This window comes from Elephantulus edwardii, unplaced genomic scaffold, assembly GCF_000299155.1.
Source record: "Elephantulus edwardii isolate Elephantulus edwardi_28Jun2011 unplaced genomic scaffold, EleEdw1.0 scaffold00138, whole genome shotgun sequence".
Classification (NCBI taxonomy): Eukaryota; Metazoa; Chordata; class Mammalia; order Macroscelidea; family Macroscelididae; genus Elephantulus; species Elephantulus edwardii.
Genome location: NW_006399888.1, coordinates 1,371,625 through 1,388,219, shown reverse-complemented (window position 1 = coordinate 1,388,219; position 16,595 = coordinate 1,371,625). Strand labels below are relative to the sequence as shown.

The window sequence follows — 16,595 nt, the reverse complement described above, 5'->3', positions numbered from 1 at the left end:
TGGCACACGAAGAGAGACATGGTGAATATTAAAGACAGAATCTCCTTGGCCTAATATTCTCATATGGCAACAAAAAATATGAAGGTATTTTAAAACTCAATCTACATTGCAGCTTGAAGGTCAGGGTCATGTCCAATTCACTTGTCAATCCTCCCACCTATCCCAGTAACTGCTCCCAAAGGACCTACACCCAATGCCATGCTCCAGGAATCCACTGAAGGAAAATGAAGCCAGGTTCCAATGGCATACCCCTGCCAGGGTCAGACAGCATCCAAGAACTCCTTCTAGCAAATGTGTAGCATAGAACACATCAAAAGGATCTACCAAAAGTCAGCTCCTCTCAGACTAGCTTCATGGTTTAGTCTTTTGACCCATGTTCTTTCCTCTACTTAATTAGTGAACTTGCCAGGAAACAACTGAGAGGGTCAGAAGAAATTAAGGGGTAGACAAGATACTGTAAACAATCTTACGACACGAAATGACCATAACTTATTAAAATTATTTGTCAGTTCTATTGATAAAGACTCATAGTATTGTTTCTTACTCTGCTTTCCCCAGACACAAAGTGAGTTTTAATACTAAAAGAGTAACAAAATCTGCTTTTGTTTGTTCTGATTCTAATTAACATATCTGAAATGGGCAAAAAAGAAATCATACAGTGATCTTTAGTTAATTCCTAACTATCATCGATTTATACCTAATTTTAATTTGTCAAGAAAATTTCATTTCCATTAGAGATGGAATCAATCTTTCTACCTGGTTTACACCAATCTTTCTAATGGTATTATTTTTAACAATCAGATTACTATAAGTTGTATATAAGCTAAAAAATGCATACTGTGAGAAAATCCTGCTCAAATTTGTACGCTCCACCTCCAGTGGCACAAAAGACAGTGTGGAGACTCGAGAAGTTTTTATCTCTGCCCATTTGAATAAAAGCAGGCATGTCATGAGTGGGAAAGCGTATAAAGTGCAGATTGCCTTTGCGTCCACACAGAGTCAGGTCCTTGAGCTCGAGGTGCACATCCCGGATGCCTGTGGACCCATAAGCCACATTGGAGGTCAAGTATTTCCGAATGCTTTTAAGACTTTCCACTTCTTCCTCTTCTTCTTCAGCAGTGATGTCTTTGGGCTCAAAATAAACCAACTTGACCAGTGTTCCACCGATATCCAAGCCAAACCATGGAAAAACTAAATTGGGAAAAGGGAGAAAAAAGAAGTCAGAATAGCCAAATATTTTATGATCCCTAACTTGACACTTATTAAATTTGGAACTTATTTAACATTCTGTGTTTTCCAAGGAATATAATTACAAACAAAAAGGTTTATGAAAGAAATATGATTCTGTCCGAACAGGAAGTGTATCTTGAAAAAAAAAACCTCATTGAAAAGCTAGAACATAAAAAAAAGACCCAAAACATAAGACTACTGAGTCAATCTAACCCTCTTACAAACAAACCCACACTGCTTACTTATTGAAAACAAAGACTTGAAGCACTAAAGATAGAACTTAAAGACGACAACTTTCAATAGGAATGACACTTTAACATAAGAAAATAAATTCTCACAACTGGACAGAAATCAGCATCATAGTAAATGGATTTTACTCAGATCCACAATCAATGCTCAAGGGAATAGTCTGTAGGTGAAAGTGACAAGAAGGATACTATTAGTAGAATTAGATCAATAGAGGCAGTAACCAGATAGAAAACAAGAGCAGAAATGGTGAATTATGGGCAAATGCATTTGGCACAACTGTCAGGTCAGTGAGTTCCATCTATGGACACTCTGCTCACCTTCACACCCATAAAAACAAGCTATGTTGACTTAGAATGCACCCACGTGGCTACTACTACCAAGAAGGAAGAGGAACCTTATACGTGTGCTCCATATCTGGCTACAAACCCCTTTCTCCTACCGTCTATCCTGATAAATTAGTAAAAAGACACTGCATCCACTTTGTAAACTACCACCACCATAAAAGAAATATAAGCCTCAAAAATAAGAACTCAAACTTAAGAAAGAGCTTCAGAAGTAAACAGGAGACTTAAAAAGGCGGACACTAACTAGAAGTACACATATAATATCACACTGAGTGAAGTCTTACACTACATGACAAAAATGTCCAGAAAATGCATACTAGTGATTCCTGCATCAAATAGAAAGCTGCTCAGAGTTTAGGGCTGGAGGAAGGGAGAGAATGCAACAAAACTTCAGTGTTAACCCAAATCCTGATTGTGGGACAAGAGAGATTCGTAGGTATGTATGTATGTATGTATGTATGTATGTATGTATGTATGTATGTATGTATGTATTTGTGAAAACACATGAAATTGTATACTTGAAAAAGATGGAGGTTTATGGACTATAAACTATATGTAAAAACTTTGAGTACCCTAAAGCTTAAAAAATATAATACACAGATGTTGTGTGCTGTTGAGCCAACACTGATCCTATATAACTCTGCTCTGAACCCCCCACTCTGTCTTGAGCCAATTTCGTCATCTGACACACCTACTTCCTTTACTCCAGTCACTGAGTCAATCCGCCTCATCCAGGGTCTTCCTCTCTTTGTGCTGTTCTGCCACCGTTCCAAGAATTATGCCCTTCTCCAAGGACTGGTCCCTCCTTCCAACCTGCCCAAAATATGACAGAAGGAGATTCAAAATCCTCGTTTCTAAGAAGCAATCTGGCTTCACCCTCTCCACAACAAATCTGTTTGTTCTCTTAGCAGCCCATGGTATATTCAATACTGTTCTCCAGCACCACAATTCAAAGGCATCAATTCTTCTTTCATCCTTAGTCATTGTCCAGCTCCCTGATGCATACTTAGCAAGTAACTGCGAAGACCATGGCATGGATCAGGTGCACCTTAGTCTCTAGACTGGTATCATTGCTCTTCACTACTCTGGAGAGGATCCTGACAGCAGATTTTCACAATGCAAGTCCTCTTTTGATTTCCTGACTGCTGGTACCAAGAGTGTTGACTGCAGAGCCAAACAAGCTGAAGATGCTAATAATCTCAGTCTCTTCACTACGTCTCATGAAGCTTCCAACTGGCCCAGTGGTGAGAATCTTTGCTTTTTTTTTCTTTTTGGGGGTGGGTGTTTGTTTTTTTTAATTAATTTTTTGTTTGTGTATCGTCAAATCAGATCTGACTGGTACAGGAGATTGTCCCTCCTTCTCCAGCAGAGCCTCTGGTGGATTTGAACCGCATACCTCTGGGACTGCAGCGCAGCTTCTTGCCACTAGGCCACCAGAGCTCTGCTTTTTTCTTGATGTTGAGCTTCAATCCACATTGAAGGCTGCAGTCTTTGATCTTCTGCAGCAAATGATTACCAAGGGTGGAAGTGAGAGATAACACCCTCTAAAAAAATAGCTACTTGTTACTTTTAGTGAAAAGTAGCACAGGATGTGGGTGTAATTACCAAAGTAAAAAAAAGTCACAAAGTAAATAGCAAATATAATTTCATGATAGCAACAACAGATTATGTTGCTATTATTAGACTTAAATTGCCTAGGACTCCAAAGACCCTATGGATTTGAACAATTCCCTCTCCTGCACCATATTAGTCATCTGATACACTTAAGTCTACTGCTAAAGTCACTGTGTCAGTTCACCTCATTGAGAGTCTTTCTCTCTTTCACTAACCCTCAACTGTTCCAAGCAAGATGTCCTTTTCTAAGGACTGACCCCTCATAACAACATATTCAAAGTACGAGAGACAAAGCTTCACTATCCTTGCCTCCAAGGAGCATTTTGGTTGCATTTTTCCAAGACATATTTGTTCTCATGGTAATCTATGGTGTGTTCAGTACTCTTCACCAATACTACAATCCAAATACATCAACAATTCTATCATCCTTATTCACTGTCCAATTTTCAGAAGCACTGCAAGTACATGAGAAGATCATGGCCTGAATTAGATATACCTGTTTAAAATAACATCAATGCTTCTTAGCACTTTGGAAAGTTCTTTCACAGTAGATTTTTCCAACATAACACATCTTCTGATTTCCTGACTGCTGGGACCAAAGGTTTTTATTGTGGATCCAAACAATATGATCACTGACAATTTCAATCTTTTCTCCATTTATCATGTGGTCTATTGGCCCAGAGGTAAGGATTTTTTGTTTCATGATGTTGAGATGTAATCCATGTTGAAGGCTGTATCTGATGTTTCTGCAGCAAATTTTCTAAGTCCTCATTTTCAGCAAGCTAAGCTGTACCATCTGCATAACACAGGCTGTTGATGAATCTTCCTCTAATCCTGATGCCACATTCCTCCTTGTAAAGTCCAGCCTCTCAAATTATTTGCTCAGCATAAAGACGGAATAGGTATAGAGAGAGGATACAACCCTGTCACATACCGTTCCTGATTCTATGTGGTGTTCCCCTGCTGTTTAAAAAATATCTTCTTGATCTACGTGTAGGTCTTGCCTGAGCAAAATTGAGTGCTCTGGGATTCCCATTCTCCTCGATGTGATACATTAATTGTTATTCACACAATTAAATGACTCTGCATAGTAAAAAAATACAATAAACATCTTTCTAGTATTCTCTACTTTAAATCCAGATCCCTTCCCACAATCTCTTCTGAATCCAACTTGAGTTTCTGGAAGTTCTCTGTTGATGTACTGTTCTAGCCATTTTAAAAATGATCATCAGCAAGATTTTACTTGCATATGACATTAATGATACAGTTCATTAATTTCTACACTCTGTTGGATCATCTTTCTTTGGAATGGAAACAAATATGATCTCTGCTAGTTAGTTTACGTAAGTATTGTAAATAAGATGACTAAATTAGTCACTCAAAGGAGAAAAACTAGATTGTTGTTGTTGTGTACCACTAAGTTGGCACTGACCCACAGGTGACCCTCCAGCAGGTTTTCAGAGGCAGTAAATCATACAGGAGCCTCCCTATCTTTTTCCTACAGAGAGCCGGTAGGTTCAAACCACATGTTTTGGGGTCAGCAGGGCAACTCCTTACCACTTAGACACAAGAGCTCCTCTCTAGATTAGGATTATAACAGAAAAAAAATAAAGAAAATTGACCAAAATTGAAACTCTTAATTTTTAAATGATATTCAAAATACAAAACACATAAGCACCAATTGAATTTCCAACATAGTAAAACTAAAGTAGAAAATGGCACATAAAATGTCACTTACAATCAGAAAAATTTCAAAATACGATCTTAATGTGTATGATCTCTATGAAGAAATTGTAATAATGTACTAACAATGAAGAAATGTATCTACTTCAAGATAAGAAAATGTTTTCATTACAATGCCAATCAATTCACCTCAAATTAATCTACCAAAGTCTGCAGTTCTGGAGAAACACTGCAATTGACACTTCAAGTTCTCAATCAACTACTTCAGACCCAGAGGCTAAATTTTTTTTAAAAAACATATCTAGAAAGAAAGAGGGTAGAGAAGCTGCTCCACTCAAGAAAGCACTGAGCTGGACATGAATATCAGGGGAGGGGGAGCTCAATTTCTATTAGCAAGGACAATGGGAGAACATCAAATTCAACAGAACATTTACATGGAAGATGTAGTATAAGATTTTTAAAAAGAAAAACACTAAACAAGCACAAATCTAGAGCGTACATAGTTGTGTACCATCAAGTTGGAACTGACAGCTGGCCCTCCACAGCAGGTGTTCAGGGGCATCAAATCACAAGGAGAAGACGACCCAGCTTTCCTCCCACAGAGCAGCTGGTGAATGTGAGCCCCTGAACTTTGGGATGGGAGCACAACCCCTTATGACTACTATGTCACTACAACTCCTTAAAAGAGGAACAGTTAAAAGTCTTTTCTAAAATAATAAGGTAGTCTTGAAAATATTCTATAAAAGCACAGTAATTAAGACCATATAATAATATTCCGAGAATCCTCATATGGTATAGTTAATGCATTCAGTTAATAACCAAAAGGTTGGAAGTTCAGGTTCAATCAGAGATACCAATTTCTCTAGATTGAGAAAATGAAGAGTAAGTTTAAACAGCCCATTCAAGAACACAACACCCAAAGTCACAATAATTTTTAAAAAATTAATAAGGTAGAAGCAGGAGATACAAATCCAAATACGTCAGAGCCAAACATTTTAAATAATTATATATACCAAAATAGGAGCACAGAACACATGCTTTCAGCAAATAAATAAAAATGCCCTTTAATAAACTTTACATACTCAAATAAGTCGAGAAAATCAATTTATATATACACACACACACACACACACACACACACAAAAGTCTTAAGCAAAGAAAGTTGTTCTTTTTATTAACAAACACAGCAAACATACAACTAACTGTCTCTACATGGGCCATTCAGTGATTCTCACCTTCCTTTTCTGACTTGTTCCTGTCCCCTGTTGCCTCTGCCATCAGTTCTGACAAACAGCAAACCCTCCATCAGGTTTGGAAGCTGCAAATCTTACCTAAGGAGAGGCTTCTGTATTCTAACTACTAAGCTCTTAGTATTTAATCTTTAATATCTTATTATATAATCTATGTCATCAAGGCCCCTGGATTCCTATAACATATACACAGCTCTTTTAAAAAAGGCTAATACTGAAGGCTTTTGGTCTCCCTGGGGTGGCTGAGATGTGGAGGCAGCGAGGGCTTTACCTGTACACTGACTTGAGACCAGCTAAATAAAAGTGCATACCTTAAAAGGGGGGGGGGAGCTAATACTTAAAAAAAAGGCTAATACTATTCAAGGCAGACATTTTTAACCCGAGTCAGTCAACTCAATGACTTCTAGTAATTAACATCTAGTGTGCTCAGCGGATTACTGACTATGGCTTTTCCAGCCTTTGGCTTTAACTTTCACTACATGGCTGAGTAGAATATGGGGGGCGGATATGACATGTTTACAGTCTATTAAAGGGACTAGCTAGCTTGCTAATAAGGTAAATTGCACCTTTTCAGGTGGTTGTTATTGTTAGGTGCTGTCAAGTCTACTATGATGCAGAGTAATCCTATGACCAACAAATCTGAACTACCTGTGCCACCTTCATCATCCTTGATATACTTGAGGCCACTGTTACAGTCACTGTGTCAATGCATCTTGCTGAAGGTTTTCCCCTCCTTCTCTGACTCCCTTTCCACTTTTCCAAGCATGACATCCTTTCTTCCATGAACTGGCCCCTCCTAATACAACATATGCCCAAAGTATGTGAGACAAAGTTTGTTTCCAAGGAGCACCCTGGTTGCACTTTATCCAAGACATATTTGCTCTTTTGGCAGTTCATGAGACATTCCCTACTGTTCTCCAACAGTACAATTCAAAGGCATCATTCTTATTCACTGTCCACCTTTTATGTTAACTAAGTGAAAAGGCCATAACTTGAATCAGGGGTACTTTAAACTGACATCTTTGCACTTAAGCACTTTAGAGAAGTGCCTAACAGCAGATTTTTCCCAATGCAACACATCTTTTGATTTCCTGACTTGTTGGTACCAAGGACACTGATTGTGGATCCAAAAAAGATGAAATTGGGAGAGCTCTGGTGGCCTAGTGGCAAGAAGCTGCAACTGCAAGTTCAGAGGTGCACAGTTCAAATCCACCAGAGGCTCTGCTCGAGAAGGAGGAACAATGTCCTCCTGTACCAGTCAGATTTGATTTGACGGTACACACAAAAAATAATGACATTTTTAAAAAAGACGAAATGTTAACAATTCCTATCTCTTCTCTGTCATGAAGCTGCCTATTTGTCCAGTGGTAAAGATTTTTGTTTTCTTGATGCTGAGATGTAATTCATATTGCTGGCTATAGTGTTTGATCTTCTCCAACAAGTGTTTCAAGTCCTCTTACTTTCCAGCAAAAAAGCCTGTGTTATCTGCATAAGGTAGGTTGGGTAGAAACATACTCCCAAGACAAAGCAGAAAGGAGGTGCATCCTTTGAGCCAGATTTCTGCACAAAACAGTGAGATCTCTGAGACCAAAAACACAGCAACCCGGACAGCAATTGGGAAATTAGCAAAGGCAGCAAAGAACCAGACTTGTGTGAGACAGAGCTGAGAAAGATCTGCCAGCCCACAGGGTCAGAGCCAAGGTTTGTTCATTCCATGTGGAGCAGTGGAAGGGATGACACTGGAGCTGCTTCTTCCTTGTGGAGTTATTGGAGGTCAGATGCTGCCACCCTCCACTTGTCACACTGTTTTACATTTGATTTTAAGACTTCAGAGAATATCTCTGCTCTAGGATCTAAAAATTATCTCATAGCTCAAAGCAATAGTTTCATCCAAACCTTATGGCTCCAGAAGATCTGCTGTAAGAATTTATAATCGTTTTTATTTACCCCATTTTAATAAAATTCTTGACAAAAATATAGAACAGAATTTCAGATTTTCATGGACCCCCATAGAGTGCTTCGGGGCGTGGGAGCTGGATGAACCTCTCAAACTGCCCTGAAACGGCTTTAAACTCTAGTATCACCTGAAGTCTTCTTAAAACCAAACAGTTGGCTTAACTTAAGAAATGTTGGCCTTGAGCATTTATACTCTATTAAGAGCATTATGCTCTTGCTCTATCTATATGGGATCAAACCAACAAAGCCACTCAAAAGATTACAGCTCCTGTATTTCAAAGGTCCAATTCACATATAACTCATAGTTACAGAGAGGTGTGAACCAGGGCTGTATCCGCCTTTTATATCTGTTTAATCTCTATGTCAAATAATTTGAGAAGCTGGACTTTTATGAAGAATGTGGCAGGCATCAGGACTAGAGGAAAACTCATCAACACTAAGCAGATGGCACAACCATGCTTGTTGAATACAAGGACGAACAAAACGCCTGTACAGGACAGAAATGCTTGCTGCAGAAAATCAAGAACTACAGCCTTCAATATGGATTACATTTTAACATCAAAACAAAAATCCTCACCCCTGAGACAACAGGCAACATCAAGATAAATGGAGAAAAGACAGAAATTGTAAATTATTTGACCTTACTTGGATCCAACAAGCACTCTTGGTACCAGCAGTCAGGAAATAAAAAGGCATGTTACACTGGGAAAGTCCTGCAGTCAAGGACTTCTCCAAAGTGCTGAAAAGCAAGGATATAGTTTAAAAAGTCATGGTCTTTTAACTTACTTGCTATGCATTGGAAAGCTAGACAATGAATAAGGATGACAGAAGAACTGATGCTTTTTTTTCTTGACAGTGCTTCACAACAGCAGCATAACTGACTCCTTTATTCATTCATTCCATAAGTTTTTGTTTTTATTTTCATGCTTTTGAGTTGCAGTGCTGGAGAAGAACACCAGTACCATGGACCGCCAAAAGAACAGAGTATATCCAGGAAGCTCTGAGGGTGAAACGTCATCCATCTAACATACTCTGGGCATGTTATTGTCTTTCTTAGAGAAAGACATGCTTGTAAAAGTAGAGGGTCCCCAAAGGAGAAGATCCTCAACGAAATGGATTGGCATAGTGATCATAACTATGGGCGCTAGTGTGGCACAGATGATGAGGATGGCACTGGTTAGGGCAAGTTTCAGAAATAATGTTCACAGGGTCGCTATGAATGGGTACTTCACTCAACAGCACCTAACAAAAGAGTTATAAAACAACCTCAGCAAATTCCATTTTTATAAAAATAATTTTATATGTGAGGAATATATAATAAGTAACCCAGACACTATCTTGTCATGCTTCAAACTTATTATAATAAAGATGTCTTAGTGTATCTGTTTTTATGCATAGAAAGCAAGTATTTAATGTTTCAACTCATAAACAGGTACACTGTGTAGCATATACTAAAACCAACATTTGATATTAAACAGGAATTGTACTGGTTCAGACTTTAAAACAAAAATTGAACTAAAACCAGACCTTAGCACAGAATTACCTATAGACAGGAAGCTGAGGGGGCAGGGGACTTATGACAGTGAGAACAATTCAAAAATACAGAGAATGGTCACAGGATTCAAATATAAACACTGTCGCTAAATGGAACATGCAGACACCATTGGATTAGCTATGTACTGCTGTGTGTACTCCCAACAACAAAATAAAATTTTATGGTAAAATACACATACCAAAATAAAGAGTCCAGTAAGATGACTTTTAACTGACAAATTACAATAACCATTCTTTTCAACATAAAATCCTCTCCCAACAGCCTGCAATCTGTTATCCTGCTCTATCTTGTACCTTTTAGATCCTTTTAACATGTGACTAAGCCAACTATTTTTACCAACATACATCTCTCGCTTGCAGTCTCCTGAGAGGCAAGACCAACAGTGAACAATCATTACAATGTATGATTCATACATACATCCGCCATTGAAGATCTTAAAATATCATACTGTACCATTTTGTACAACTATTAAATTGGTTTGTTTTTAGACTTTTGCCTAAAAACATAGCAAATTAGCATTTTATATGTTACACATCCAAATGAAAAGCCTTATTTCTTTTTATTTAAAGTGGACAAAATAATGGGTTCTTTAAAATATGCTCTTGGAGCTGTGGTGGCCTAGTGCCAAAAAGCCGCACTACAATTCCAGAGGTGCGCGGTTCGAATCCACCAGATGCTTTGCTGGAGAAGGAGGGGCAATCTCCTCCTGTACCAACCAGTCAGGTCTAATTTGATACTACACACACACACACACACACACACACACACACACAAAAAAAAACCAAAATTTAAAAAAAAAAGCTCTTCCATTCTGCTCACAAGAATGAGCTATTGTTTAAAAAAAAAAGAATGAGCTATTGTTAGAGTCCACAGAATCAACCCCAACTCATGACCCTTATGATTTTCACCTCTCCCCAAGACATGCTCACATTGCTGCTATGTTTGACTGCACTGTTACAGCCACTGGGTCAAGCCATCCTATGTGGGTATGGGAGCATAGCAGCCTGCAGATTATACTGCTATCCCAAAAGCTATTTCTTTCTTATGATTCAAATCCACCAGTGGCTTCATGAGGGAAAGAAAGGCAATCTCTCATTTTGATCTGCTGTGGTTTACAGCCTTGCAATTCCAACAGATGACTGCTGAGTTGGAACCAACTCAAAGGTAGTTGATTTTTAACCAAGCATGAAGTCTTTCTTCTGCTATAAAACAGTAACTCCCCTGCCTGTTTCCAGTGCCTAATAGGCAAAATAAAAAATAAAACAAAATGCAATGCAAATCAGTGAGCAGACTTAGTTTCACAACAAAACCAGGAATGCAACAGACTGCACCCCCTTCCATTTTCATGGCTGAGACCTTTCAGAAAGAGACTGCCAGATCTTTCTTTCCAAGCTCTTTCCTGATGAGTTCAAGTCACCAAGTTTTCAGTTAGTAATCAAGAGCTTAACTGTTTGTGCCAACCAGAGATTCCCCATGGGCCCCACATCCAGTTCCAGTCTACTAAAACAGCTACTCCACAAAAAGCCAAACCAAACCTATTTTCTAGGTTAGTACTACAAAACAAAGTTGAAAAACAAAAAGAACTTTGTTTTTACACTAATGGAGGTTATGCTGTTTCCATTATTGGCTTAAGAGTCCAAACAGCTCCCTGACATGCTACAGCATGCTTAGACACTATCACAAAGAGCCACCTTGCCCCTGACACTGCTATGATTAAGCACTCCTGAGGGATTCACATCTGGGTCCTTGATAAAAACGTATTTTTGTCTGGTTACATGAATATTTATATTTGTAAAGATTATCATTTTACTGTACATAATTAAACCTCAATAAAACTTTTTCTAAAAGTTTGCAAGATTTATGAGCATGGACTGGAAGAGATCTATATCTGTTCCCATTCCAAAAAAGGGTGACCCAACAGAGTGTGAAAACTACAGAACAACTGACATGCAAGCAAGATTCTACTGAAGATTATCCAAAAACGACTGGAACAGCAAATCAGCAGAGAACTGCCAGAAGTCCAGGCTGGGTTTAGAAGGGGTTGTGGTACTAGGGATATTGTAGCTGATGTTAGATGGATCTAAGCTGAAAGCAGGGAATACCAGAGGAATGTTTGTGTTTCACTGATTATGCAAAGGTGTTTGACTGTGTGGATCATAACTGTGGCTGACTCTAAGAATGGGAATCCCTGAACACTTGATTGTGCTAATGCAAAACCTATACGTGAACCAAAAGGCAGTCGTCAGAACAAAGCAAGGAAACACTGCATGGTTCAAAATTGGGAAGGGTGTACGCCAGGGATGTGTCCTATCTCCACCTTCTCAACCTGTATGCAGAACAGATCATCCAGGAGGCTGGGCTCTATGAGAAGTGCAGCATCAGGATTTGTGGAAGATCTATCAACAATCTGTGTTATGCAGATGACACAACCCTGCTTGCTGAAACTGAGGAGGACCTGAAGTGCTTGCTGCACAGGGTCAAGGACTGCAGCCTTCAGCATGGATTGAGGCTCAATGTCAAGAAGACAAAGATTCTCACGACTGGACCAATTGGCAGCATCAGGATGGATGGTGAAGAGATTGAGATTGTTAACAACTTTAGTCTGCTTGGCTCCACGGTCAATACTCTTGGCACCAGTAGCCAGGAAATTAAAAGATGTATTGCAATGGGAAAGTCGGCTGTTAGGGACTTCTCCAAAGTACTGAAAAGCAATGGTGTCACTCAGGAGACTAAGATGCATGTGATACAGGCCATGGTCTTTGCAATCACTTGTTATGCATCAGAGTTGGACAATGACTAGGAAGGATAAAAGGCAAATTGATGCCTTTGAACTGTGGTGCTGGAGAAGAGTATTGAATGTACCATGGACTGCTAGGAAAACAGATTCATCCTGGAGAGGGTTCAACTGGACGGCTCCTTGGAGGCAAGGATTCTGGGGCTTCGTCTGACATACTTTGGACATGTTTTAAGGAGGGACCGATCCTTGGAGAGGGACATCATGCTTGGGAGGGTGGAGGAACGACACAAGAGGGGAAGACCTTCTATCAGGTAGATTGATTCAGTGACGGGGATAATCGGGATGGGTGTGTCAGAGACAGTGCGATTGGCATAGGATAGGGCAGGGTTTAGGGCTGTTGTACATAAGGTCGCTATGAGTTGCAAGCAACTCGATGGCACCTAACAACAACAACGTGTATACATGAACAAGTGCTAGGTACAAAATAAGCTTCAAGCCATTTCCACCAGAGAAGGACTGCTGGAGACCACAAATCACTGCTCTAAGCAACTGGACCATCCTCCCTCCTCTTCCCTCCTCCTCCCCCCAAAACGGAAAGTTAAGAACATTGGATTTGAAGTCAAGACCTATAATCAAAATCCAGTTCCATTACTTACTCATAATATGCCCTCTGGTAAAGACGACAATTTCAACACCAGGGATAAAAAAATTATCTTCCTTGTAGGATAATGGTAAGATAAACCAAGCAGTCTTAAAATATCTGGCAGAGTCTAACACAAATTACAGAAATGGCATCATGTTCCATGGTTGGTATATTTGTTTCCATCACTTTAAACAAATCTTTAATATTCTTCCCAATGCTATGAGACATCCCAACCAATCTTAAACTTACAAAAAGAGGTCTTAAGATATAAATATGCTTAGCTTCATCTCTAATGACTGAACACGGATGTGACCTATTAGAGGACAACTTTGTGTGCCAACTGTTAGGAGTGGAGCCCTCACAGTACAGCAGGGCCCCAAAGATAAACTGCACAGCTGTGTAACAACATCAGACTTTAACCCCAAAAAAAGGCGGCACACCATCCTACACTTTATCCTCCCAACAACATCTTCAAAAATTTTAATCTCCATTAAATTCTAAGACCTTAGTAAATTCTCTCAAAGATATACTATATTCTTTCCAAGTAGTAAGTTGCCTCCCCCTCTAACAGGTATGCCCCTGCATCACACAGAAATAACAAATATAAAATTAAGTGCTTATTTCCTTACAAAGTCTCATTAACTAAGAGATGGTTTTCCATCATTTATCAGAGAAAGCAATGAAGGAGAACCAAAAACAGAATATGGGGCTCTATCTCATACCCTATAAAGTTTCAAAACTTTCCTCATAAACAGTCTCATCAACCCAAGGGGTGTTTTCCAAAGTGATCTTGAGTACCTGTATCTGAATTATATGAAGAGCTTGTTAAAAATGCAGGGGCTTAGACTCAAACGATAGAGGCCAAGGCCTAGTCCGCAATATAATTTTCCAGATCACTTTTATGTACAAAATTGGAACTCCTTCCATTCTAGCTAGAAATTTTCACCTCAAGTAAAAAAACCCTTGAACACAAAAGGCCAGGCCAGCGCTGGGTCTTACCACAATAAGGAAACAGTTAATAGAATAAGAGCAATTCAGGCAAACACAGTGGTTAAGGACAGGTGTTCTGAAGCTACACTGCCTTAGTTCACATTTCTATTGTACCACTTATTGGTGTTCTGACACAGGGCAAGTGTCAAAGCTTCCTCATCTGTAAAACTGTGAGGTCTGGTTTATTAAAGGTCTCAGTAACATCTGACACACACAAACAGCCCAAATACTGTTTCCTTCCTTGTGATCAATGGTCACCTAAGAGGGCTATGCATTCTTGATTCCTAGTTCCTACATCCATGGAATTTACATCCATCTCTGATGATTATTTCATAGTACAAAGTCATGAAGGAAGGAGGACTTAAGAAATTAGGGTCATCACAAATAAAACAAACCAAAAAAAATCAGGTAAATGCCTCTAAAATTATGAGTTAGGGATGAACTGCTTTCCAAATCTCTTCCAAGATGAAAACCAAATCCTTCTAAACTTTTTATAGTAAAATACCTCTGCATTTTTATTATCCAAACACCTAGGAAACGATTTGTTGGTTAAAGAACCTTAAATATTTAATAAAGAACTCACTCCTCCTGCCCTTTATTTAAACAAACGATTTTGTGAAACAGAGATATCGCAAATTTAAAGTGCAACAATGAATGAATGGAAATCCAAAATCTGTGTAAATGTTCATTACAATTAATAAAATAAATATGGCAAATTCTTTTTAAAAAATTGTAAACGCCAATATACTGTAAACCCCACATGTGAAAGTAATGATAGTTAAGTATTTTCAAGGGTAGCAACAGATTCAAAAGAGAAAGGTCATGAATTAAAGGGGAGGGGGACTCCGTTTGACTGGAATCACAAAGAAGACATGCAAACCCGATGGTAAAATGGAGACAGATTTCTCTGGGAAGAGCCTGTGCAACTCCTAAGGTGGGATTCGGAAGATGACATCCTCCCCGAAAAAGAGAAAGCCCGAAGAGACCGAAGGCCACAGCTCTGCATCAGAAACAACTGGACACAGAGTAACTGCCAGGGGCAGCGATGACCCAAATTTTCAAAAGCTTAGACGTGCAGGGCACACGAAACCCAGTTTTAGACCAGTTCAATATTCCCTCGTTAAACCTGCAATCTTCAAGGGTTTTGTTTGCGTGGGTTGGGTTTTGGGTTGGTTTTGGGTCTTTTAACACGTCTAAAAATTCCTTGGAAACCGACAGCAGGTCGACTCTGGGACTTCAAAGGACTTGGGGGGTGCGGGGCGGTCGCGGAAATGAGTCAAAGAACCCTCCCCGGGGAGAAATCATGTGACTCTGGGCGTCGGAGGGAGGAAGGGTCCCGAAGAAAGGCCTTCCCCGCCGACATCCGGAAGGCAGCGGCCAAGGGCGCGAAAAGCGAGTGGGGGCGGGGACCGAGGCTCGGCGCCGGCGGGTCGGAGGCCTCGAGCCCGCGGCCCCGGCCCGCACCGCCGCGGGACCACCGAGCGGGGGCAGTGTTCTCGCGCGAGCGCGGGAAGAAACGGCGGCCGGGCCGGGAGGCGCCCCGCGGGGCACTTACGCGGCCGCTTCTTCCTCAGGCTTTCGACGCGCTGCCGGGAGACCGGAGTGGGGCCGCTGTAGGAGCCGGGCCGGTCCCGCCTCACGCTCTCAGCCGACGTCCCCGACGACGGCTCCGATGCGCTGCTTGCCCGGCGCCGCAGCGGCTCTCGCCGCCGCCCTTCGGGCCCCCCGGGCGCCAGTTCCCCAGTCGACGAGGCGGAAGTGGCAGCGGCCCTGCCGTGGCGCTCCATCGGCGCGCCAAACCGGCCCGATCCCATCCGCAGCAGCCTCTGCTGCCGCCCGAGCCAGCCCCCCAGCGCCGGAATCCTGGTCGCCTCCTCCGCGGCAGCCCAGCCCAAGAGAGGGGCACCCAGGGTCGGCCGCCTCTTCCGTTGCGCCAACTTGCAGCAAGCCAATCCGAGCAGGACAGGGGCGGACCGAGGGCCTGTTATCCAATCGACTCCGTTACTCGAAGCTGATCGACCGCACCTCCGCCCAATAGGAGCCTCTCGTGGCAGGGCGGGGAGACGATCCGGGCTCAGAAGAGGAGGAGAAGGTGGTACTGCCGAGAGGAGAGTGATGGCGGCACCGCCCAATGGTCGAGAGGGTGGAGGGCCCCCCCCTTTGCCCCCTCCCCCTCTCCCACCCGCCTGGTGGGTGGACAAGGTGGCGCCCTGGGGCCCTGGAACGCTCCTGGGACACTGCCGCGCTCCCCCGATTCCTTCCTCCCTAATCGGTCTGGTTCTTCTGACCTGCACCCTCCAGCCCATCAGTGCCGCCACAGTGTATGGCCCCTCAGTCGTTAGGA

The 16,595-nt window shown here is 41.2% G+C and overlaps 1 protein-coding gene across 1 annotated transcript in view; it reads right to left on the bottom strand.

The window, feature by feature from the left end:
- PANK2 (pantothenate kinase 2) overlaps positions 1–16,310 on the bottom strand; it is a 33,047-nt gene extending 16,737 nt beyond the window's left edge. The window contains exons 1-2 of the mRNA XM_006894214.1: positions 15,807–16,310; positions 839–1,191 (exon numbers count right to left, since the gene is read on the bottom strand). Coding sequence (XP_006894276.1) covers positions 839–1,191; positions 15,807–16,065 — 612 coding nt within the window. The 5' untranslated portion in view covers positions 16,066–16,310. The remainder of the gene's footprint in view (positions 1–838; positions 1,192–15,806) is intronic.
- Between the last annotated feature and the right edge of the window lie 285 nt (positions 16,311–16,595).